The sequence below is a fragment of the Chlorocebus sabaeus genome, chromosome 9 (assembly GCF_047675955.1).
Source record: "Chlorocebus sabaeus isolate Y175 chromosome 9, mChlSab1.0.hap1, whole genome shotgun sequence".
NCBI lineage: Eukaryota > Metazoa > Chordata > Mammalia > Primates > Cercopithecidae > Chlorocebus > Chlorocebus sabaeus.
The window spans coordinates 16963626-16988580 of NC_132912.1; the positions used below are offsets into that span (position 1 = coordinate 16963626).

General features: G+C 38.8%; 1 protein-coding gene across 1 annotated transcript in view; it reads right to left on the bottom strand.

Annotated features, from left to right (window-relative positions):
* Window positions 1–24955, bottom strand: part of CUBN (cubilin) — a 309569-nt gene that overhangs the window by 22602 nt on the left and 262012 nt on the right. Inside the window, exons 59-60 of the mRNA XM_008002385.3 lie at window positions 21646–21863; window positions 3986–4194 (exon numbers count right to left, since the gene is read on the bottom strand). Of these exons, the coding sequence (XP_008000576.3) occupies window positions 3986–4194; window positions 21646–21863 (427 nt within the window). The remainder of the gene's footprint in view (window positions 1–3985; window positions 4195–21645; window positions 21864–24955) is intronic.

Genomic DNA, 24955 nt, shown 5'->3' on the forward strand with positions numbered 1-24955 from the left:
AAAAGAGAAAGAAAAGGGACACTGGTGGGGTTGAGGAAAAACCGGGCAATGTTAGGATGAGGACATCTCTCTGCTGGTTCCATATTTCCTGGCAGAAAAAGTCAGCTAGGTTCATGCTCCTCTCAATTTTGTAAAGGATAACAAAAAGGAGTGAGCTTCTCTTCATTCTGTAAATCCCAGCTCAGCCATCCCCCTCTAGAAAGCCTCTCCTGAACCCCAAAACACAGCCAATCAGAGCCTCTTCTGCTCTGCCCTTCTATGTTGTTTCTATTTATGATCTTGGTCATGTTATACAACATGTTACACAACGTGACAAAAATGTCCATTATTTAAATGTATTTTATTTGTATTTTAAATGTAATTATTTAAATGTATATTATTTGCTTACATGTTAGTCTTCTACACAGATGCTGGCACAGGGTCTGGCACATACCCTTACCAACTAACTCCTTCTGCAATGGATACGATGTGGACTTCGACAGAGACTGCTCAGGGACATGTACAATTCACTAGGTGATTCAGTTACTGTAATCACTCTCCAAGTCAACCCTTTCACAAACAATCATGATGGAATTATGAATGAATAATGGAATTGGTATGATTTTACTTGTATAGCTAACACAGAGTTCAGTTAAATTAGCTTTTCTAATAAGTGATTTGATTATAATCTCTAAAAAAATCTAAAAGGAATCAAATGTCCCATTTATCACAGAAAAATCTCTTTAATAAAGAAAGCTCCACACTCCACATTCCAAGGGCTATTCTTTGATCTGCCAGTTAACTGGTAGTTGGAAATGTTGCCAATTGAAGGAAATTGCTTTTCCAAGGGGGAAAACAAGAATAGTTCTGAACAGAATTTATTTGAAAAAAACGATATTTTATTTTGAAGCAAGAAAATAGCTCCTTGTTTTTGATATTGCAGTTTCTGACCTGAATGAATTGCAGAAATTCAGAAAATGACAAGCTGTTTTGATGACATTATCAAATCACACTCCATAAAAATGGATCTTGATAGTAAATCCAATCAACTCTTCTAGCAGGGCCATACTCAAAACATTCCATAAGAATTTAAAATTGTAATTTTATATGCAAATCCATTATTTTTAGTTTTTAAGAAAAAGAAATTCCATAGTGTCCATGTCTATTTGGAATTACTCCAAGGCAGGAAAAAAAGGGAGGTAAATTTGTTTACAATTTATGTCAGGTACAGTGCTAAACACTCTAGTACACATAATTTTAATCCTCAAAACTGCCTTTCACGTTAGGTACTATTATGTGATTTAAAGAAAAACAGATGAAGTGATGAGGAATCAGGAAGATTAGGAAATTTGTCTGACAGCAAAATTGGGTTACAGTTCTCATACTATCTGTCTCTAAACCTTATTACCTTTCTGTAAAACCAGGGGAGCTCTCAACAGTTTTGAATTCAGCTTTAGGACTGCTCTACTCATTTTGGTCTCTCCCAGTCTTTTTTTTTTTTCTCCCGAAAGCATCTTACTCTGTTGCCTGGGCTGGAGTGCAGTGATGTAATTACGACTCACTGCAGCTTCTACCTCCTGGGTCCAGGGGATCCTTCCACCTCAGTCTCCCGAGAAGCTGGTACCATAGGTGCACACCACCACACCCAGATAATTTTTTTTGTATTTTTTGTAGAGACAGGGTCTCACTATGTTGCCAGGGCTCGTCTCAAATTTCTGAGCTCAAGCAATCTGCCGACCTCTGCCTCCCAAAGTGCTGAGATTACAGATGTTGAGTCACCACACCCGGCCAGCCAGGTCTCATTTTAGGAAAGGAGAATTCAACCGGAATTGACATCCCTTGCTATCTTTAGTCTTTCATGAACTCCTCTGATCCAGCTTCTGTGCCAACACTTTATTAAAATGGTTCTCATCCAGAGCAATGAGGCTGTTCTTCATCTTTTCCTTTCTTGGCCTCTACTTTACAATTTAATTGTATTGACCCTCCATGCCTTGTAAAAGAATCCTCCTGCCCCTTGACTTCAGGGATACTACACTCTTCTTGGTCTTCACATTTATTTTTTCATGACACATCTGTTTCTTTTCCTGCCCCTTTTGCCTTCTCCAACTGCCTCCTTGGATACCTTTCCTGGAGCTGAGAGCCTGACTCTGGAATCCATACAGACTCCCTCTAAGAAAGCATCCTTTCTCCTGATGGAACCAAGGCCCTTTGCTGCATCCTCTCTCTTCATGGAGCTGTCTTCTCACTGGAGCCCCATTCCATTCTCTGCCCACTGCAGAGTCACTTGTCTGTTTTGCTCTCACCAAAACCACACTGTTATTTTTCTGGTCTCTCAACCTTAGCCCTTTTCAGAGTAAAAACATAAGCATATAATTAAGTGCTCAAATGGGTATTCCCTCCACACATTTTCCTTCCTTTTCTTTTAAAATAATTTTCTTTAAAGTTTATTGCAATGCTAGAACTTAAGTTTATCTTGCACCCCTCTTGCCATTGCCGTCATGGCTGCACCCCTGATCCACCTCCTCACCTAGGAGGGATCTCTCTCTGGAGCCCTCCCAGCCTCCTCTCCTTCCAGTTCCCACAGTTACTGATTTCAGGTTAGTCTTCCCTAGCTACTGCTCTTATCACATCACTCATTGGAAAACCTTCAACCACTCCTTATTTTCAGCCACACAAAGTCTAAAGTCATTAGTCTGACTTTCAGGGTCCTTTGTAATCTTGGTATTTCTTTACATAGGCCATCTTATTTCTTGCTACTCTTTAGCACTATTCAGCTTCAATACAGCCAGCCTCTTTACTCGTTCGAGAACATGCACATATCAAGTTCTACGACTTTTTGAAAATGTTCACCTTGCCTGAATTCTCTCCTAAGTTTTCCCTCGCTCTATCAAGTCTTTCTTGATCATGCCAGAGCTTCATGAACTTTCTTTCCTTTTAAGCTTGCACATTGCTTTAAGCCTGCGTCAAATGCATTCATTAGCGCTTAAATGCTGACTCTCCTGAACTGTGCATTCTTCATTTGCATGTGTCATCCCATAATTTTCTGATGAGACTTAAGCTCCTCATAAATAGAAATCTTGCCATACTTTTTATTTTTCCCCTGAGAGTGCAGTAGTAAACATTGATTGATGCTACTTAACACTTGTAATCTGAACCCATATAACCTAATAGGTATAATAATTTAATATTAAAGAGTCATTAAAAATTGAACAGAAGTTTCTTGATTTACTTTCTTATTTTATTTATTTATTTATTTATTTTGAGATGGAATCTTGCTCTGTCACCCATCCTGGAGTGCAGTGGCGAGATCTCAGCTCACTGCAACCTCCACCTCCCAGGTTCAAATGATTCTCCTGCCTCAGCCTCCCGAGTAGCTGGGATTACAGGCACCCGCCACCATGCCCAGCTAACTTTTTGTATTTTTAGTAGAGACAGGGTTTCACCATGTTGGCTAGGCTGGCCTCAAATTCCTGGCCTCAAGTGATCTGCCTGCCTTGGCCTCCCAAAGTGCTGGAATTACAGGCGTGAGCCACTGTGCCCAGCCTTGATTTACTTTTAATGGGATTTCAGAACCATTTTCATATCTAAACATAATATGATAAGCAAATCTATAAGCCTAAGAAATAGACAAATTAAGAGGTGATTATTTGCGTCACTGACATTGTTTATTTCAGGGTTTGCCAAAGGTCCTTTGAGTATCTCTCTCCAGAAAACCAGCCTTCCCGTAGATTGTCTCTTGCAAGACACTGATGAACAGGAGATTTAAATGCTAATGTTAGAAGCCAGTCACACAAAATATCTGAGTCACCCATATTCAAGATTAATTTGATATGAAACTAGAGCATCTATAATATTAAATGTTGCATCACTGAAGTATAGGTCATTTCCAAAAGCAGTAGTACCTGTACTCACAATTTTCAGGACTTCCTGTAATGATATAAACTGGAATACACTATATTAGAGTCTGGGATGAGTAGACTCTGTTAAAAAAACAAACCAGGCTTACCTTTACATAATCATAAAGGCATCTTTGCCCAGTACTTGCTGCCTCCAGAGCAAATGTATTGAAGGTGAGGTGAATTACTTTGTTTACAGGTGCAATTATGATCCATACACAGTTTAAATTCTTGTCATATAGTCCATTCGAATCAGAATCAGGAGAGGCAAAGGTATTATTCAAGGCTGTCAGATAACCACCACATCCTTGCTGAGGCCCTGCATTAAAACAAAGACACATCACTATGCAGACCAAACAGAACAGACCTTACATTGTACATGGAGTGTTTTTAAAAAGAACATAGTTTCCATTTTCTGTCACACTCTGAGAACATGATCAGATCATTCCCTCCTGGGCTCCCTCCTTTCCTCCCTCCCTCCTTTCTTTTCTTCCTTCCTTCTCCCCACCCCTCCCCGTCCCTCCCTCCCCCCTCCCTCCCTCTGTCTTTCCCTCCCTCCCTCCATCTTTCCCTCCCTCGCTCTTTGCTTCCATAGTAGAGCCTTCAGGTGTCTCCTTCTTACTCAGAGTTGCTGAAAGAAGTAGGAAAACACGTGGGGTTCTATATACGTTTTGGGGATTGCTGATGTGATTTATTGAAGATTTTCGTAGCCTAGAAAAATTCAATTTTATACAAAATCAAGTATTTTGCATAATAAAACTGGTAGAAAATGTGCATATGTTTTACTTTTATGTTCCGCTTTTATGAACACTGTCAGACTGAAAACTGAATTTATGAAGAATTTACCCAACACACCAAGAAAATTGCTGCCAAGAAATCTTGTATTTACACAGTGTGATAGAAAGAGGCTGAGAGGCATTTAACACTGCAGTCCAGTTTATATTCAGCCACACTCTATATTTAACTTTTTCTTTTCCAAAACACGAGAAGCTAAAGGAAAAAATCTTTACAGAAGAAAAAGGCCTTCTTTGAGATAAAAATTTTATAATTCAGAATAAAACTACAAAGCAGAGATAAAGAATAATCTCAAGACGATTACACGGTCTACCATAAAAGAATACAAAAAAAAAAAATCCTCAGAACATAAGATTTAGTTTTGTCTACTCCATGGCCTAAGCAGATAGCTCAGAAGTGATTTAAGAAGAGCATAAAGGGATGAACAATTTATTGACAATTTTGAAAGCAATGGTGAGGATGAAATAAGCTCAGAATAACCCTAGTAGGAATAGGGATTAAATTGGTGCTGAAAGTCGTGTCTGTAAAGCTTGCATTCTACACAAACATAGGTCATGGCTAGTTCCAGAGTTAAACTTCACTGGGTTTGGCCTTCAGTCTATTTTCCTCATTCCATTTTCTGCTCACAGCGAAAGGACTGCTTTCAACATTAGGGGGCGCTAAGATTTTGTACTTAGACCTTGGCAGGAAACATGAACAATGGAGGCTCTCCTCAACTCTGTCTGTAAATCCAATGGATGGCAAACGTGCAGGGTGATTTTTGTTACAGGTACATTACTTAGTAGGTCAGGCTTGGCCTGTCCATAGCTTCTAAGTCAGGTGAAACCATAGAGTATTTGCACAGTCAGACATTTCCTGAAGTTGAAATGCTTCCAAAGGCCCAGTTCCTGATATATTCACAGAGGGCATCTAGGACAAAATTATTCTGAAACGTAAGCAATACGCAGTGCTTCACCACACATGACTAATGATTCTGCTCATCTGAACGGGGCCTGCAAACTAAAGAGAGAGTTGGAGTTTGTGGAGTTTGAGCAGCTTTGATTACAGTGTGAACTGACTCTTACTTAAGGAAACCACTTAAGCTTATTGGCATGCATAGTACAGAAGAACAATGACTGAGGGTGTGAATGGATTGATACATTTATTTACTACATATTGTTTAATATTCAAGAAACTGTATTTAGTATTTAAGTAGAAAAAGATAAATGATAGTCCATTAGTAGTGCTAAGACATAGATATATAATGATGACACAATTTAGAAAATGATAGATTCAGTAAAAGAGGCAGAAAAGTCTTACATCTTGCAAAAAGATGAAGATTACTTTGGGCTACGAGGATCTCGACTGTTCCAAGCAGGAGGTGACTTGGATCTGGGTCTTGAAGCATAAATAGAATAAAACCATGTAGAAATGGAATTGGCATTGGCAATTCCAGTCTGAAAGAATCTTATGATCCAAAGCTAAATGGGCAAGAATTTACATTATATGCATGGGCAAGCATAGCTCTGAGAAAACAACAGGGCACGTGAAGGAGAATAATGAGAACTAGGATTTGGGAAAACACGATGGGGTCTTCTATAGAGGGCCTCCAATGCTGGATTATACAGAATTTGGCTGTCAGACTGTGTTCTGTGGTTAATGGGATCTATTTGAATGATTTTTAATCAAACAAGTGGTAGAATCAGGATGTACTTGCTAATCAAGTCTTATCTAAAAATTGATCCAGAACCAGCATTTCACAAGTAAGGGAACGGGACTGAAGGAGATGAGACCAGGTGAAAGGACATTGCTGTAGTGAGGGCTGCAGGTAGGAGTGCTGAAGAGTTGGAGGTAGGTAGACAGGAAAATGCTGTTGCTGGGCATTATTCTATTAATACATCAGCTTCAAAAACTAAATGTTATTTATAAACATTCAAGCTATATATTTTATCACTACTTGTTTATTAATTGTTACTAATAAGTTCATAAGGGCAAGATGGCAATTGCACTTGGGCACAGTGAATGCCATTACACACACTTATTATGTAGTACCACTGCTATGACTAATGCCATAAGGCAGCACACCCGCATTCCAGGGAACCCGAAACAAGTATCCTTAAATCACTGATGTGTTTGCCATGGATTGAGTGGTAGATAGGCTGATCCTTCCTTCCCTCCTTCCTTCCTTCCTTCCTTTCCTACCTCCCTCCCTTCCTCCCTTCCTCCCTCACTCCTTCTTTCTTCTTCCTTTCCTTTCCTTTCCCTCTCTCTCTTTCTCTTTCCCTCTTTCTTTCTTCTTTCTTTCTATCTCTCCCCTCCCTCCCTCCCTCCCTCTCTTCCTCCCTCCCTCCCTCCCTCCCTCCCTCCCTCTCTCCCTCCCTCCCTCCCTCCCTCCCTCCCTCCCTTCCTTCCTTCCTTCCTTCCTTCCTTCCTTCCTTCCTTCCTTCCTTCCTTCCTTCCTTCTAGATGAGGCTTGCTATGATGCCCAGGCTGGTCTTGTATTCTTGGAGTCAAACAATCCTTCCACCTCAGCCTCTTGAATAGCTGGGATTACAGATGCATGCCACCATGCCCAGCTTATTTGACTGATTTTTAATTCTTCAGTCCCTCTGTCTTCAGTCTCTCTCTTTGCACTGCACTAAAATGGAGAGTATATTTTTCTGTGCACTTGATGTTAAGCTTGGCCCTACGACTTGCTTTAGAATGAGTATTAGTGGTCATGAAGCAGTCAGAGGCCTTGAACATGCTTATGTTTTGTTCTTGTCTTTATTGTTGTCTAGGACTTTGTGCTCCTGTGATCCACTAAGATATCATGTGTTGAGTAACTGCTGGTTCAAAGAAAAAGTGGATTCATGTGGAGCAGACTTGTACCCAGACTCAACTTTACAGCCAACTATAGCCAACCTGCAGCCTGGAACAGAGGCAGGCAAGCTAGTCCGTGGACCCGTAAATGATAAAAACAAATGCTTTCATTATAAGACACTGAATTGTGGATGGTTTGTTATGCAGCACTGTCATGGTAATAGCAGACTAATACACACACTAATATTAACAGTTTGAGCTATCAAACTATAATAGAGCTCATTGCTCAATTCATAAAATATACACACAGAATAAAGAAAATGGAGAATTATTATCATCAGATAATCCTGGCCAAAATAGTCAAATAATCAAAATGAATATCATATTACATGAGTGAACAGGTATTTGTGTAGTGCAGGAAATAGCAATTGCTCTAATTCCCCCACTTTAGTGCTTAAATATAGCAAAACTGCTCTATGCAAAATGAAATGTAAGGGTATATGTCTTTGAGAAAATGTAATGATCAATATTAACAAAAGAAGGGTTCTTTCCCAAAAGGAGCTATTGCCACATTACTCTTTCTGTGTTTCAGTGGTAGAAGAATATCAACAAAAGTGACCTCTGTGACTATGAAATAGAGTCCCATGCATCAGAAAGTCGTATATATTTACTATACTGATATTTTGAAATTGTGTTTTTTTTTTAAATGTATAAGCCATCTTAACCTTGATATGTTTAGCATCACCAATCCATCATTTCCTCATTGCTACACATTTTTGGACCACCCAGACAGCTCTCATCCATCAGCACTGGCCTCATCAATCAGGTGTGTCAGTCACTCTCTGATGACACACCCTGTGTCCAAGAACAAATGTCACTCTAACTTTCTTCCCTGAATTGGAAATATCTCTCACACAAAAGAGCCATTTCTTCAGAGAAAATAAATGTTTTGGCTAAAGGAATATGGGAAACACAACCCCATAATAAGGAGTGAGATCCAGATCTAAATCTACTTAATTAAAAGTCAGTAACTGAATCCCGAATTATTACCTTCCAAAGACTAAACCTCAGAGTGAAGCTTAAGCCAAGATCCATCTGATAAGGGAAAAAATAGTTACATTCTCTAAGATAAAACATCTCAAAGGCTTCAGTGGAGTTAGATACATTTTTCAATCATTATTTGGAGAGTTGACATTCTATATGGCTGACATTTTCTTGAGGTTGTCTGGATAGTATCTCTCCCTGTCTCTGGTTGACCAATGCTGAGAAGGTGCACAGCGTGCTGTACCAGCAGATACAGACTGGCTTGACTTCAGGCGGTTTCCTGTTTCCAGCAAGCCATCTGTGGCTTTAGGCTGCAGCTGAAGGAAGCTTTACCGGAAGCTACAGGAAGCAGAATACAAAGCCATTGAAAGCTAGTGCCTTAGGGAAATGTGAGCACACCTAGACAGCTTCTTTTCTACCACACAGGGATGCAGAGCTAGAAATGCATTTTCCTTTTTTGGAATCAGCCTTACTGTGATTTATAAGCCTCCAGATACACAATTGCCCCAAAGCAGTGTATTCATGTAACAACATTCAACTACATTTCAGATAAACTGGTTTTGTCTTTTTCTCTAAAAGTAAACAGTGTTTATAATTTTACTTCCTAAACTCCGATGTGTACAATACTTCAGGTATAATATTTATGTTATACAAGAAAAAAGTTAGTAGTTTTTGTAATGAGGTTTTTTATTGTTTTGTTTGTTTTTAGTAGCTTCACTCAATTTGACTCACTTTAGTTATTCTAATTTGAAACCCAGCTTAATCTAAATTAAAATGTGTATTTAGTATGGTAATATTTAGGAATCATAAAACTAAAAGAATGGTAATTTACTAAAAGAAAGGTAATTTCAGCAAGCTAATCAGTAGCTATAGTTAATACAAAAAGAGCAATACTTGCATAAAGAACTTAGGAGAAGGAAAATTTTATCATTATCTTTTAATTTATCTTGTATTATTTAGATATCACTGAAAATGCTTTATGTATATGTTGTTAGTCCCAGGGCATTTTATGAGAATCATTATTTCCAACTTGGAAATTAAAAAAATAATTTAGTAAGAACAATAATTTACTAAGAAATTAAAAACTAATTTACTAAAACAAATTTACTAAGAGAAAAATACTGGAAAAAATTATTTCCAACTTAGAAATTAAAAAAAAATGATTTACTAAGATCATGTCAGTTGATGCTGAAAAAGCACTTCACAAAATCCAACACACATTCATGATAAAAACTCTTGGCAAACTAGAAACAGAAGAGAAATTTCTTGATTTGATAAAAACCATCTGCAAAAACCTACAGCTAACAGCATACTTAATGGTGAAATACTAAATGCTTTCTCCCTAAGATCAGGAACAAGGCGACGATATTTATTTCACACCCCTCTAACTCAGCATAGTATTAGAATTCTTGCCAGAATAAAGCAAGGAAAAATATAGAGAGAGACTGGAAAGGAAGAAATAAAATTGCTACTTTTGCAAGTAACTATTATCTGCAGAAAATCCCAAGTAATAATAGAAAAATATTCTTAGAACTAATATGTGAGTTCAACGAGAACTCAGGATAAAGGAACAATACACAAAAATCTATCAAATTTTAATATACTAACCATTAACATGTGGAGACCAAAATTAAAAAACAATACCATTTATAATCATTCCAAAAAAATGAAATATTTAGGTGTATACTTAATGAAGCATATACAAGATTATGTGATGAAAATTACCAAATAATGAAATAAATAAAAGAAGGCCTAAATAAGTCTAGATACATATTATGTTCATGGATTGGAAAACTCAACATAGTAAAGACATCCATTTTCCCCAAATTGATGCATAGATTTAATGTAATTCCTATAAAAATCTCAGCAAGGTTTTTCTGCAAACATCTAAAAGCTTAACTTATTTTTATTTTTATTTATTTATGTTTTTTAGGATAGAGTCTTCCTCTGTCACCTAGGCTGGAGTGCAGTGGTGTGATCACAGCTCACTGCAACTTTGAACTGCTGGGCTCAAGGAATTTTCCTGCCTCCGCCTCCCAGTTAGCTAGGACCACAGGCAAGTGCCACCATGCCTGGCTAATTTTGTTATCTTTGGTGAAGACAGGATCACGCTATATTGACCGGTCTAGTTTTGAACTCCTGGCTTCAAGGGATCCTCCCACCTTGGTCTCCCAAAGCTCCAGGATTACAGATATGAGACACTGCACCCAGCCTTTATTTTAAAATTTATATGGAAAGGCACAGGCCTTCAAATTGCTTAAACAACCTTCACAAAGAAAAATGAAGTGGGAGAAATCACTCCACCTGATAGTAAGGCTTACCATGTAGCTATAGTAATCAAGATAGTGTGATATTGGTGAGGAGTTAGGCACATAATCAATGGAATAGAACAGAGAACTCAGAAACAGACCCATACAAGTATGCCTAACTGATTTTTTTCAAATGTGCCAGTGCAATTCAATGAAGGAAGGACAGCCTTTTCAACCAATGGTGCTAGAAAAATTGGACATCCAGAGGCAAAACATTGACTTCCACCTAAATCTCCTATCTAAACCAAAAAGAGCTCAAAATGGATCATAGACACAAACGAAAAATGTAAAATCATATAACTTTTAGAAAAAACAGCAGAAAAATCTCTGGGACTTTGGGGTAGGCAAAGAATTCTTAGACTTGGTACCAAAAACATGATCTATAAAAGAAAAAGTCGAAAAACTGAACTTCAACATTAAAAACTTTTGTTCAGTGAAAGGCCAATATAATGCAAGAAAATTGAAAGGCAAGATATAGACTTGGAATTAACATTTGCAAACCACATACTGACAAAGGATCATTGATTGAGAATAGATAAAAAGCTCTCAAAATCCAACAGTAGAAAAATAAACAATTCAATTAGAAAATGGGCAAAAGATATAAATAGATATTTCACCAGGGAATAGATATATAGATGACAAAAAGCACATGAAAATTACTCACCATTAGGGAAATGCAAATTCATACCACATGAGATATTAATACACACCTAACAGAATGGCTAAAATAAAATAAAATAACAACAACAGCAACAATAACAGTACTCTACAATGAGATGACCAGGGAGGGATGGGGGTCCCAGTTATAGAAAGCCATGACTTACTAATCAAAATAATGCAAACCAGAGCACGACGGAATAGCGTCGTAAAGTCCTGAATGAAAATAAATGGCAAACTAGAACTCTATATTCAGAGAAAGAATCCCACAAAATTTAAGAAAATCAAGTCATTTTCAAAAAACAAAAACAACGAACACTTTTTACCAGAAGATCTCCAATAAAAGAAACACAAAAGAGAGGTCTTCCAAAAGAAATACATTAATCCCATATGGAAGCATAGAATTTCAGGAAGAAAAGAAAAATAATAGCAATGGTAATTTTACATTATTAATAATTGTGTAAAACAATAAAAATATTTTGTGTACCTATTATGAATGTAGAATTAAAATACTTGGCATATATAGCACAAAAAACAGGAAGCAGGTAAATGGGTTTAAAATGTTCCAAGGTCCTTGGATTGATTATTGATTATAACATGGTAAAAGTATCCATTTTAAATTAGATTCTAACATATTAAGGTTGAATACTGTAATCCCTAAGGTAACTACTGAAACAAGAGTAACAGGACGTATAAATAATAATTTTAAAAGGGGAGTAATAAAAAAGTCATTAATTTTAAAAAGAAAAGATGGTTAACAGAAAATAAGAAGAGGTGGGAAAAACAAAACACAAATAGTACAAAGGTCTATTTAAAACTAATAATATCAGTAATTTTATCAGATATAAACACATTAAAATCTCCAATAGAAAGACATAGCCAAACAAAAGTCAAATATATTCTTCAGGATAGAGAAAAGTTGAAAATAAAAGGGTTTAAAAATATATCATGCAAATATGAACCACGAGAAAGCTATTGGAAGTTATACTAAATTAGAACAAGTAGAAATTAAGGCAAAAAGCATTTAAAAACGTTGTTACATAATGGTATGAGTCAATCCACCAGAAAGATATAATAATTGTAAATATATATGTGCCACATTACATGGCTTCAAAATAAAAAAGAGCAAAACTCTAGCCAAGATGTTTCTACTGAGCTTCTAACTCTCTTATCTGACTACTTACTGAACACTAGCTGGATATCCTAAAGGTACCAAATTCTGCAGATAAAACCCAAACTTTTTATTATTTTATTCTGCAAAGCACTGTCCTCTCCTAGTAATTTTCTATTTGAATAGTGGTGTCACAAGATACTGTCCAGAAACCTTAGGAGCATTATTATTTCTTTTTCCCAAGCCGCTTCTCTCAAATGGAACACTGTGTTATTGATTCAATATTTTGAGGATTTCTCCTTTCAATCTCCTTTATTTTCATGGCACCACTGCTCTTATCATCCCATGCCTAAACTATTGCAATACTTTCCTAACTTTTTCCCTGGAATGCTGCTTCAAAACATCACCCCCACAGGTGCTAGGATGTGCTTTCTAAAATAAATCTGACTAGATCATAGCACTCTCCAGCTCAAAACAATTACTGGCTCCTCCTTGCACATGATACAGGGCCCTTCATGTCTGGTCTTTGCGTATCTCTCCTGTATCTCTCTTGTTCTCTGCCTTATGCCCCAAAGCATTACCAATGTTCAGGTTAGCCAGCATCCATTGAAATGGGATGCACCTGTAACTTTGTACATGCGTTTATTTTTTCTCCATAGATTGTCCATTTTCCCAATGAATGCCTCTTTTCTTTTCTTTTTTTTTTTTTTTTTTTTTTTGAGATAGAGTTTCCCTCTGTCACCCAGGCTGGAGTGCAGTGGTGTGATCTTGACTCACTTCAACCTCTGCCTCCCAGATTCAAGCAATTCTCCTGCTTCAGCTGCCTGAGTAACTGGGACTACAGGTGTGTGCCACCATGCCCAGCTAATTTTTGTATTTTTTGGTAGAGATGGGGTTTCACCATGTTGGCCAGGCTTCAAACTCCTGACCTCAGGTGATCAGCCCGCCTTGGCCTCCCAAGTGCTGGGATTACAGGCGTGAGCCAGCATGCCTGGCCAATGAATGCCTTCTTATCCTTCCAAAATAATACTATTTATAGCTAAAAATTCTTGCATGCAAAATGAGTGACAAGTATTTTCTAATTTAATCACTGAACCCTATAAGGTCATTATTATTAGTGTACTGTTTTCACAGATAAAAAACAAAATCAAGACACAGAGTGGATAAGTAAATTGTCCAAGATCAACCTCATTGAGATGTACAAACCGAGTTTGAATCTGGGATGTGATGCTCCATGTTTACCCTCTTACCCACTGCACCATAATTCAGGACTCACATTCCCTGAGGTGCATCCTCTAACAATCCTGTGTCCTTTCTTCCACCGAACATCCAAGTACCATAGATCCCTTCTTACGTGCTTCCAGTGCTCTTTTGCATACACTTCTGTTAAAAAACTTCCCTGGGGGCCGGGCACAGTGGCTCACGCCTGTAATCCCAGCACTTTGGGAGGTCAAGGCAGGTGGATCAGGAGGTCAGGAGTTCAAGACCAGCCTGAATGACATGGTGAAACCCCATCTCTACTAAAAATACAAAAATTAGCCAGGTGTGGTTGCATGCGCCTGTAATCCCAACTACTCAGGAGGCTGAGGCAGGAGAATCACTTGAACCCGGGAGGTGGAGGTTGCAGTGAGCTGAGATTGTGCCATTGCACTCCAATCTGGGCTACAGAGTGAGACTCCATCTCAAAAAAAAAAAAATCATCCCTGGGTATTTTTATCAATTGCCACAGAGGCAATGAAGGCTTATTAAGAAAATCATGAGTTTGGGGACAGTCAAACCTAGTTCAAAGCTTGGCTTTACCTCTTACAAACCCTTTGACCACAGACAAATTACTTAATCTCTGAAATTCTTCTTTCTTCCTTTGCAAAATGGGCTAATTCCTGTCTTATGAGGTAGTTCTGAGGATTAGACAAAGTAATACACGTCAAGCAGCTCATGCTACCTCTGGTAGGGCACAGACTCAGGGACAGGCAGTTATTTTCACGATGCCCCGGAATTTCCTGACAAGTCTTTACTTGTGAGCGAGCAAAATGTACAGCTACCAAGTAACATTAACAGACGTTTCACATATTAGAAGGAAGAGAAGAACACGGTCCCACTATTATATTTCTTAATTTATTTATAACAAAAGAACGTTTTAAAATCTTTATTGCTGACTGCATATATTTTGTTTTTTATAATCCTGGGAATACTATATCAAAGCCAGGCTGATCTGAGTAAGGATGATGATGATTATAGGGAATTTATGGGTACAAATAGTTTAACCCCAAATAACCAGTCACCTGCGACAAAACTAGGTTGCGTCTTGTGTTTTAGATTACACAGAATAAGTGCTTCTTCCCAGCACCTGTTCCCTTCAGTGTTTTTCAAAATGTTATCCTATACTTTACCATTAACTCCACTGTATCACTTAGTTTGGTCTCCACAGTACCATCTGGTTTTATTTTCACAAGGACAGCCCCACCCTTCAAGACCAGGAGTGGCAATCTAGTCATCGGTGGGGGCACAGACTCTGGTGTTGAAATATATTTATTAAGAACCATTCCTTTCTTCTTGCTGATTTGGTATTTAACTGCTGTCTACTTGCTTTTGTAAAGTTTTGGTGAACCAAGCATTTGTTGGTTTCTTTATCCCGTTCTCACATTCTCAGCTCAGCAAAAATCCTTTCCCCATAAAACCCACAAAGAATAACCTGAAGATAACCTTGTCTTTAGTATCATCCCCCAAGGGCAGTCTAATCACCAGAAAAAGGTACAGGGCTGAAAAAGGACGGAAATCAGCTTAGTTGGGTTTTTCTTTAAATGGGTTTACAGTTTCAGCTCATCTCATTCTCAGACTTCATCACAGGGAGCAAATGACATTAGGAAACCAGAAAAATAACATTCCTTGGTTGCTTTTGAGCAATACCCTCATTATTGCTAAACTAAGGGTTATTTGATCAGTGATTTATCAAATTATTCAAGTTACAATTCAACTTCCTTATTGCATTTATACTTCTAACAGTAACGTGAGCTGCCAACTTCAATCAGGCTGCCAAGAGGTAACTAGAGACACATACATATATTTTTTATGCCATTGAACTTTTAAGTTTATTCTTGAATTGTTGTATTGTATATGTGCCTCATAAAGTTTAAATTTAACACCAAAACTGGGAAACTCACACTAGAAGGAGAAGTCTGAATTGGACATGTTAGATTTTTTTTCTATTTGTTGTGATCATGTTCTCCATCTTTGTGGCCCTAGACCCTCTTCAGCTTTCTCTGCCTCCTTCTTTCTTTCTTTCTTCTCTTCTTCCTTCTCTTTTATCCCCTTCAGTTTCCTCCTGCCACTCCCATTGTCTTCCTTTAGCGTGTTTGAGAGACATTTTCCAGATGTTAAGGTTATAGGCGAAAACCCACAGGCGACAAACACAGATGACCTAAATATTGAGTGTGATTTGGGATTCCTAATTCTCTGAGGATGAAAGTGATTCAATTTACCTCTCTGTGTACAGCTTACCCAACAGTTATATAAACCAGGATTAAATTTTGAGAATGAACTGAATCTAGATAAAATCTAATGTGTTCTATATGGTATATTATTATATCTCATTATAAAATATGATTTTGAAGTAGGCACAATTTATCCATTTATTCTGTAAATCACTCATATGGACAATATTGATGGAGCAACAATTATGCACCAGGCCTCTGCAAGGCCTGAGGATTTAATCAGAATGTAGCTTTTGATTTCAGATTTAGATTATAAAATGTACTTTAGGATTTGATGGTTAGGTGTCAGTGCAAAGTGGGTAGGAAAAAACAAGAAATCATTGTAGCATGATGTGGTCCTGTTGAGAATGTTGATCCCTGCCCACCCCACCCTCAGCCATCCCCCAACCTTGGAAATAGGGTTGGGGGGGGGGCTTGAAAATTTGGGATGCCAATATTACTTTCTAATACATGGAGTCTTTCACTCTGACAGCTAAGGTGCTTTCCAGAAATTATCTGCTTTATCTCCATCACATTCTTAAAAGATAAACAGTTGTAATATTTCAAATTGATCAGTTTTTTAGTAGATAAAAATTGAGTTCCAAAACATTATAGGGCTTTTCTAAAGCCATACCAGCTGGCAATGATATCATACATCAATCAGCTCTTTCCATCTAGACATATTTCTTTGTTTTTTTTTCAGATGTAGTTTTTTGCTCTTGTTGCCCAAGCTGGGCACAATCTCGGCTCACCACAACCTCCAACTCCCAGGTTCAAGCGATTCTCCTGCCTCAGCCTCCTGAGTAGCTGGGATTACAGGCATGTGCCACTATGCCTGACTAATTCTGTATTTTTAGTAGAGATGGGGTTTCTCCATGTTGGCCAGGCTGGCCTCGAACTCCCGACCTCAGGTCACCCACCTTGGCCTCCCAAGGTGCTGGGATTACAGGTGTGAGCCACCACGCCAGCTTTTTTTTTTTTTTTTTTTTTTTTTTTAGATGGAGTTTTGCTCTTGTTGTCCAGGCTGGAGTAGTACAATGGTGCAATCTCGAGTCACTGCAACCTCTGCATCCTGGGTTCAAGCAATTCTCCTGCCTCAGCCTCCCAAGTAGCTGAGTTTACAAGCATGCACTACCATGCCCAGCTAATTTTTTGTATTTTTAGTAGAGACAGAGTTTCACCATTTTGACCAGGCTGGTCTTGAACTCCCGACCTCAAGTGATCTGCCCAAAGTGCCAGCACTACAGGCATGAGCCACCATGCCCAGCCTACCTGACCATATTTCTACATTTGTTGGACTGTAATTCATTCTGTCCTTGTTACATATGTGCTTGGGTATTTTTGCCTTGGTCTCTTAGCAAAGGTCTCTGAGTCTGACCTTAATGTAACCTGACTCATTCTCCATGTGACAAATACCCCAGGTGGAGGAAGGCAGACAGTGGCCCTTGTTGTCAGCATGTGTGATCTGGGTAACAGGGGCTGGCTGGGAGCTTTGAGTCCAGGTGAGAGGTGAAGCCAGCTGAACTTCCAGGGTCAAGTGGGGACTCAGAGAACTTCTCTGTCTTACAAGAGGATTGTAAAATGCACCAATCAGCACTCTGTAAAAACATACCAATCAGTACTCTGTAGCTAGCAAGAGGATTGTAAAATGCACTAATCAGCAGGATCCTAAAAGTAGCCAATTGCAGGGAGGATTGAAAAAAGGGCACTGTGATAGGACAAAAATGGAACATGGGAGGGGGCAACAAGGGAATAAAAGCTGGCCACCCCAGCCAGCAGCGGCAACCCACTTGGGTCCCCTTCCACGCTGTGAAAGCTTTGTTCTTTCGCTCTTTACAATAAACCCTGCTACCACTCACTCTTTGGGTCCATGCCATCTTTAAGAGCTGTAACACTCACCATGAAGGTCTGCGGCTTCATTCTTGAAGGAAGGAACCAACTCCAGACACACAGGCACTGCCATCGCTTGTCCCTGAGGGTGTGTCTTCCCCATCTGTCTTCCTGTGCTGTCCCCCTGCTGTCTTGCAGGGGACACCCCTCAGTCTCCCCTTGGTAACTCACTAATTGAAATGCCTGCAGACCTCCCAACTAATAGAGCCAAGTTCCATTTTTTACACTAAAGTTTTGTTGCAGTGTTATAGAATACATCATTTCAGAAAAAAAAATGAAACAACGATGGTACTGCACAGTAAATAAATAAATTTACTGAAAACCCCTGATCTAACCCTATGTGTAGAAGTTTGGTGTGTAGTGTGACGTGCTTATTGTGAATAGACCAAGCAACTCTCTGGTATGAGATCCCCTCAGGAAGAAGAACTGGAGACTCTGATGGTTAAAAACACATTTGCAAGTGTGAAGTGCTTTGTGCAGGACACACATAAGCAGAGTCAAGGCTGGAGCCACCTTACTGGTAAAGGAAGGGGCAGTAACTACACCAGCAGAAGTTAACAGAACAGAAGGTGCTTAAAAGCATCCGTTCTGCCTACAGGCCATGCCCACTTAGCCAAATCCACAGCACCAACAGCTTTTTAAACTTTATAGGAGTATAGAAGCCATTGACAATCTGATGCAAACTACGAACTCGGTTAAGGAAAATGGTCCGATTGGCAGATTATTTCAGTTTCACAGATTGCTGCAGCCCAGTGTAATCATTTTGCTGGTTGCCAGCCATTCAGGATCAATTATTCATATAGCGGTGGAGCACATGGGGGAAACAAGCACATGTCCACTGCAGTTAGAGATCAGCTCCTGCTTGCCAAACGTGCTTTCTCCTTACCTCACATCCCACGCACATGGGCCTCCAGCAGCAGAAGTTCCGAGGAAAAAGGAGACCCAATTTCACTACATGTTTAGTAATTAGCAACTAGGGATAGTTCCCCCAAATTTGCTGTGACTCACTAGCAACACAAATATAACAAATGCACAAGACGAAATTAACCTAATAGTCACATAATTATATAAGCCAGTCTCTTCATCGACTCCTGAAAAACTGAAGCGGATGTACATAAAACATTGCCAAGTGTATAATCTAAATAGCAAATCTGCAAAACCCTACTTAGTGTTTTAGTTAAGATCGAAACAGAAATGTCATAGACTAAAATGGTCTCCTCTCCACATCAATTATTTATTAAGTGAAGATATTGTTTTCCAGGCTGAACAAACCGTCTTGTAAATGAAAATCCACTATCTGGTCCACAAAGTTACTTTCCTCTCTTTAGGGGAAAGACAGGGTTGTTTTACGTAAATGAGTTGGAGGTAAAAGGGGCATCCTATTAGCCAAGTTTGTTTTCATCCAGAGCTATAACTATAAGACTCTATAAACCTTACAATCAAAGCAATTCTTATTGTTCCTTCCCCCTCTCCTCACTACAAACAACAAAAACCACAATGAAACAAAATTTAAAAGTTACGCAGAATGATCAATAAACTTGTCAGTGTGGTCTTGAAAGCTTTGTAAGACCACTGCAATGCAAAATTATAATACTTAGGTTTTCAGTTTAATATTACCATCGAAGAGTAGTTACAATGACTTTTTAAGTATTTCCAAGTGGCTGATGGCATTTATGCAGATGAAAAAGAGGTAAAAATCTTCTTCATGAAATACAGGAGTAACAGGATGCTGGCAAGGAATTCCGTTTCTACATTCTCCACTTAAACCTTTTCTCTAACTGTGGCCAGCGGAAAACAGTAAGTGACTGTAACTGTTCAATGACTCATGCATAGACAATGCTTCTGACACTGTAAGACTTTTCCTTCTGTTAAATCACAATAGGTCTAAAAATGTCTTCTTTGTGGCTTGGAGAGACATAGTAATTTAATGAGGCTAGGGAACCCTGACTCACTTGAGAAGCTTCATGCAGATAACAGCAGCGAGGGGAGTGTTAACACAACACTCACCATTTTCTTGCGAGAATATATTAGGAAAAAGAAAAACAACTTGAAAGGTAGCAAAGCAAATGCAGACATATGACATTTGGTCTAAAGTCTATGCTAAAGGCAAGAATATATCCTTTTTTGTGCAAAAAAAAAAAATCTCCAAAGCAAAATTAATTTTTCTTTCCAAAACCCTTCTGTCTTTTGTATGCTACTTCACTCACATGATTCTATTAGGGCAACGCTCTCTGACTGGCCATGAGACTTGCTTTCAAGTTACTGTTGGAACAGCTAAGTAGGGGAGGTGGTAGAGGGATTTTCTGATACAATTTGTCTTGAGGTGTGGTTTACCGGGAAGCCTTCAAAACACAATGTCTAATTGCTTTCCTCAAATAATGCATGAAAAAATTCACATGCCCAATACCAAGAAGTTGAAGGTAAACCCTGTTTTGCATCAGAGAAACAAAGTTTATCCACGCTATGGGAGAAAGGGAAAGTTTGAAAAGGGAATCAGGGTTATTATTACAGAAAACTGCCTGGATTTTTCTGAGTCGTCACAGAGTATGAGATTTGTTTGGAGAGCTGTGCATTTTTAGAACATTAATCACAACTATATTCAAATGGAAAAGGATCAAAACACTTTCCAGAGTCGAATATTAATGATCTTAGACTGTGTCACTGATGCTGTTAGAATAGCCAAACAGGTAATTGATTAACTACCTTTTATTTTAAATTATTCAAAGTTCTAAGTTAATTGGATCTGGGTGATTATTTCTCACAGGCAGTGTTTGATGTGGATAATTTATTTCTCACATGCAGTGGGAGTAATCTGGGGCATATTTTCAGTTTATCCTCTCACCTAACTTTACCTGCTCCCCTATATCACCCTCTCCAGTCCAAATTCTTTCTCAAACATCAGCTTCCAACTAGACAGCTCCATTTAGACAGGTCTTCCAACTTAAAATACCCCAAATTACATATAACATTTCTCCCTTACATCTTAGTCTCCTAAGGCACCACCATCCAACAAATTACCTATAGAAAGTCATCCTCAATTCACGTCCTCATTAAAATATCATCAGAGTCCAAACACTGCGCTTCCAATATATTCTGCCTTCCATCTCTCAGATTTCTGCCCTTTCCTTTATCTCTTTCCCCTCTGGGTTCATCCAAGGCTTTGACACTTCCCATCCAGATTTCTACTGTAAGTTTCTTCCTTCCCATGTTGTAGGTTCTTCTAGCCTTCCTCCACTGTGCTACCGAAGTGATTTTTTTGTTTGTTTTGTTTTTTGAGACAGAGTCTCATTCTGTCACCCAGGCTAGAGTGCAATGGTGTGATTTTGGCTCACTGCAACCTCCATCTCCTGGGTTCAAGCAATTCTCCCACCTCAGCCTCCCGAGTAGCTGGGATTACAGGCACACACCACCATGCCCAGCTAATTTTTGTATTTTTGTAAAGATGGGGTTTCACCACATTAGCCAGGGTGGTCTTGAACTCCTGACCTCAGGTGATCCACCTGCCTCGATTTCCCAAAGTGCTGGGTACATTTGTTGAATGACATTTTTACAACATTAAAATATGTCATACATAATTTTTAAAACCAAGCCCTTACATGGCATATTCTTCTAAGCTTCAAGGAAAAGCAACCATAGTCAGCTGGGGAAAAAAATTAAATAAAGCAGAAAGGTAACAGTCCTGAAAACTGGATTTATAAGTCCAGAATTCTTACCCAATGTCTGCCGGAAAGATATCTTCCAGCCTCTTGCTGTCTGAAATGAGTCTGTATTGAATACCAGGAGCACACTATTATTCCTGCTTTTCACGTTTGGTGGGCGCTTGGAACCACAGAATTTGCCAAGAAGGGGATCGCTGGTGTTGGCACCATCGTAAATTGCCAGGTAGTCATGCGAGCAGGAGGTGGAGGGAACCACATCAAAATCACTGAACCTGTGAAATGTACCTTGTTAATACTGAGTTTCCATCTGGACTTCTATTAAATTGTAGCTTTAGCTCGTGCAAAAAATGACAAGGAAAAAACTACCAGTAGATCATTCAAGACTCACTTGATAGGAAATATTAGAAATCAAACAGTACTTTACTGATCAGTTCAAAAGTTTAGCCAAATTTGTTTTTAGTGATTACAATATGCCAAAAACTGTGATAGCAGCTGGGGATGTCAAGGTGAGTAAGAACAGTCTTACCTTTCAAGGAATTCACAGTCTAGGGCATATTAAAGTCCATCTGAGATCAAATTTTGACGAGTTGAACAGATATTTATTATCCCAGCAATACTTTAGTTTTTTAGGTCTCATTAAAAATACCGTATTTACTCTTCCCCTGTTATTTTATGAGTGAAGTAGAACTTATGGGAAGCATGCTAATGTAACAGAAGATATGCTGGTTTTAGAATCATAGCTCCATTCTCCTTCTCACAGTCTCATTTTCCTCTTCTAAAATGAAGTTTATATTAAGGTCAGGTGAAGAACAGGAAATTCACATTTAAGATCTCAGTGGTGATCACTGACACTTCTGCACATGGTCCCAGCTCTTGGCCTCCCCAGCACAGGTAGAATTGCCCTAGGCGCACACTTTGAGGTTTGACATGGCTGCTAGGAGTTGCTTTGACCACAGAAATGTAAGCAGAAGGGATACATATTACTTTATGGAAGAAGTTTTACAAATGACTACTTGCTTTGCCACATTGCCTTCCCACTGCAGTGATGATCATGGAAGCAAATGTAAAAGTGAAGCTTCCATCAGCCTGGGTTGTTGGATGACCACGATGAGTAGAGCTTCCATGCCAGCCCACACTGAACATGCTCATTCGAACGAGAAATAAACTTGTTGAGTTAAGCTGCTGTGCTGTGGAGTTGTTTGTTACCATATGCATAACCTATCCTGACAGATGCATCCCTAAACTTTTCTCTGTCTTATACTGTGTTTAATTTGGGCCTTATTCTTTGTCATTTTAAACAACGATTTCCAGAGTTCCTGAACAAGCAAGGCTTCCTACATGGTTTTACTTTCAAGTTTTATGGTGTGTTTTTATAGCTTATTTTTAAAACTTGTTTAAAAAATAATATTTGATATCCTGTCCTCATTTTTGTAGGTTCTTCTGCTTTTTCTTTTTTTTTTGGAGACAGAGTCTCACTCTGTTGGCTAGGCTGGAGTGCAGTGGTGCGATCTCAGCTCACTGCAACCTCCGCCTCCCTGGTTCAAGTGATTCTCTTGCCTCAGCCTCCCGAGTAGCTGGGATTACAGGTGTCCACCACCATGCCAGGCTTTTTAAAAATTATATATATATATTTTTAGTAGAGATGAGGTTTCTGCCATGTTGGCCAACCTGGTCTTGAACTCCTGACCTCAGGTGACCCACCTGCCTCGGCCTCCCTGGGCTGGGATTACAGGCATGGGACACCATGCCCAGCCTGTATTTTCAATTTATTTTGGCAGCAGCTCTAACAAATACCTCACAATATGGAATAATTTTGAAAATATATAATAATATATATTTATATATAAAATATATAATAAACACTTCCTTTTAACAGCCTTGAGGAAAAAAAACTGTTAATTTTTTTTTCTAAAAGGTTTTGGTTGGTTGAAGGTTTTCAGATTGATGATGAGGAACAAGATGAAAAATGTATTGATTTTCTTTTACCACATATAACATCTAATGTTATTGTAAAAGATCAGGGAAGAACAACAGCTAGATAATTTTCAACAACACTGCATTCATTTTCATTCTCTACAGACAACACATTTATTTTCCACAATAAGAATCCACAAAGAAAGATAAAATCTGAGTTTCTAAGAGGACTCACATCTGCTTTGGCTTTTTATTTTACATCATTTTCCCAGGAGAGCACAGAAGAGATCTGAAAAAGCCCATTAACAGAAAAACTTGTGTAGCCAGAATCTTTTGAGAGCCTTGGTAGAAGGATTTATGTTGTATTAAGTTCTGTATCTTCTACCACATCTAGAATCTTATCTGTTTCATAGAATGTAGGCTTTTAGTGCACAATAAATAATTTTCTAAACCTGCAGATGTAGGCTGGGTGTGGCGGCTCACACCTGTAATCCCAGCACTTTGGGAGGCTGAGGCAGGTGGATCACTTGAGGTCAGGAATTCAAGACCAGCCTGGCCAACATGGCAAAACTTCATCTCTACCAAATAAAAAAATATATACATATACAAAAAAAAAAAATTACCCAGGCTGGTGGCACACACCTGTAGTCCCAGCTACTCGGGAGGTAAGGTGGGAGAATTGCTTGAACCCAGAAGGTGGAGGTTGCAGCGAGGTGAGATCATGCCACTACACTCCAGCCTGGGTGACAGAGTGAGAGCTTGTCTCAAATAAACAAATAAGTAAAATAAAGTAAAATAAAATAAACATGCAGATGTAAATTTGATTACGGTGAGCTCCAGGATCCAGACTGAAAACTGAAAAAAAAATTTAGATTATATGTGTGTGTGTGTGTGTGTGTGTGTATATATATATGGAGAGAGAGAGAGAGAGAGAGAGAGAGAGAGAGAGAGAGAGAGAGAATACATAACATACCTCTATGAGGTGGTGTGTATACCATGGTCAGAATGCTTGTGTTCCCCTAAATTCATATGTTCCCTAAGCTAATGGTATTAGGAGGTGGGGCCTATGGGAGGAGATTAGGTCACGGGGGAGGACCCCTCACAAATGGGATTAGTGTTTTATAAAAGAGGCCCTTCCAGCTCATGAAGATACAGCAAGAAGGTGCCTTCTATGAGCCAGAAAACAGGAGCTCAACAGACAACGAATCTGCCTTGATCTTGGACTTTTGCAGCCTTTGGTTGTTTATAAGCCACCCAGTTTATGGTATTTTGTTAAAGCCACCTGAACAGAACAAGGCAATAATCCTACACATATAAAAACAAATAGTGGGTCACAGTAGCAAATGGCTCCCCCTCACACTTCCACGCCTGGGCAGGCGTACTTCACAGGCCTCCTGCTCCTGGCCATCTGACAGTTTCTGTTCTTTTGTCCCCAGGACCTAAAGGACAC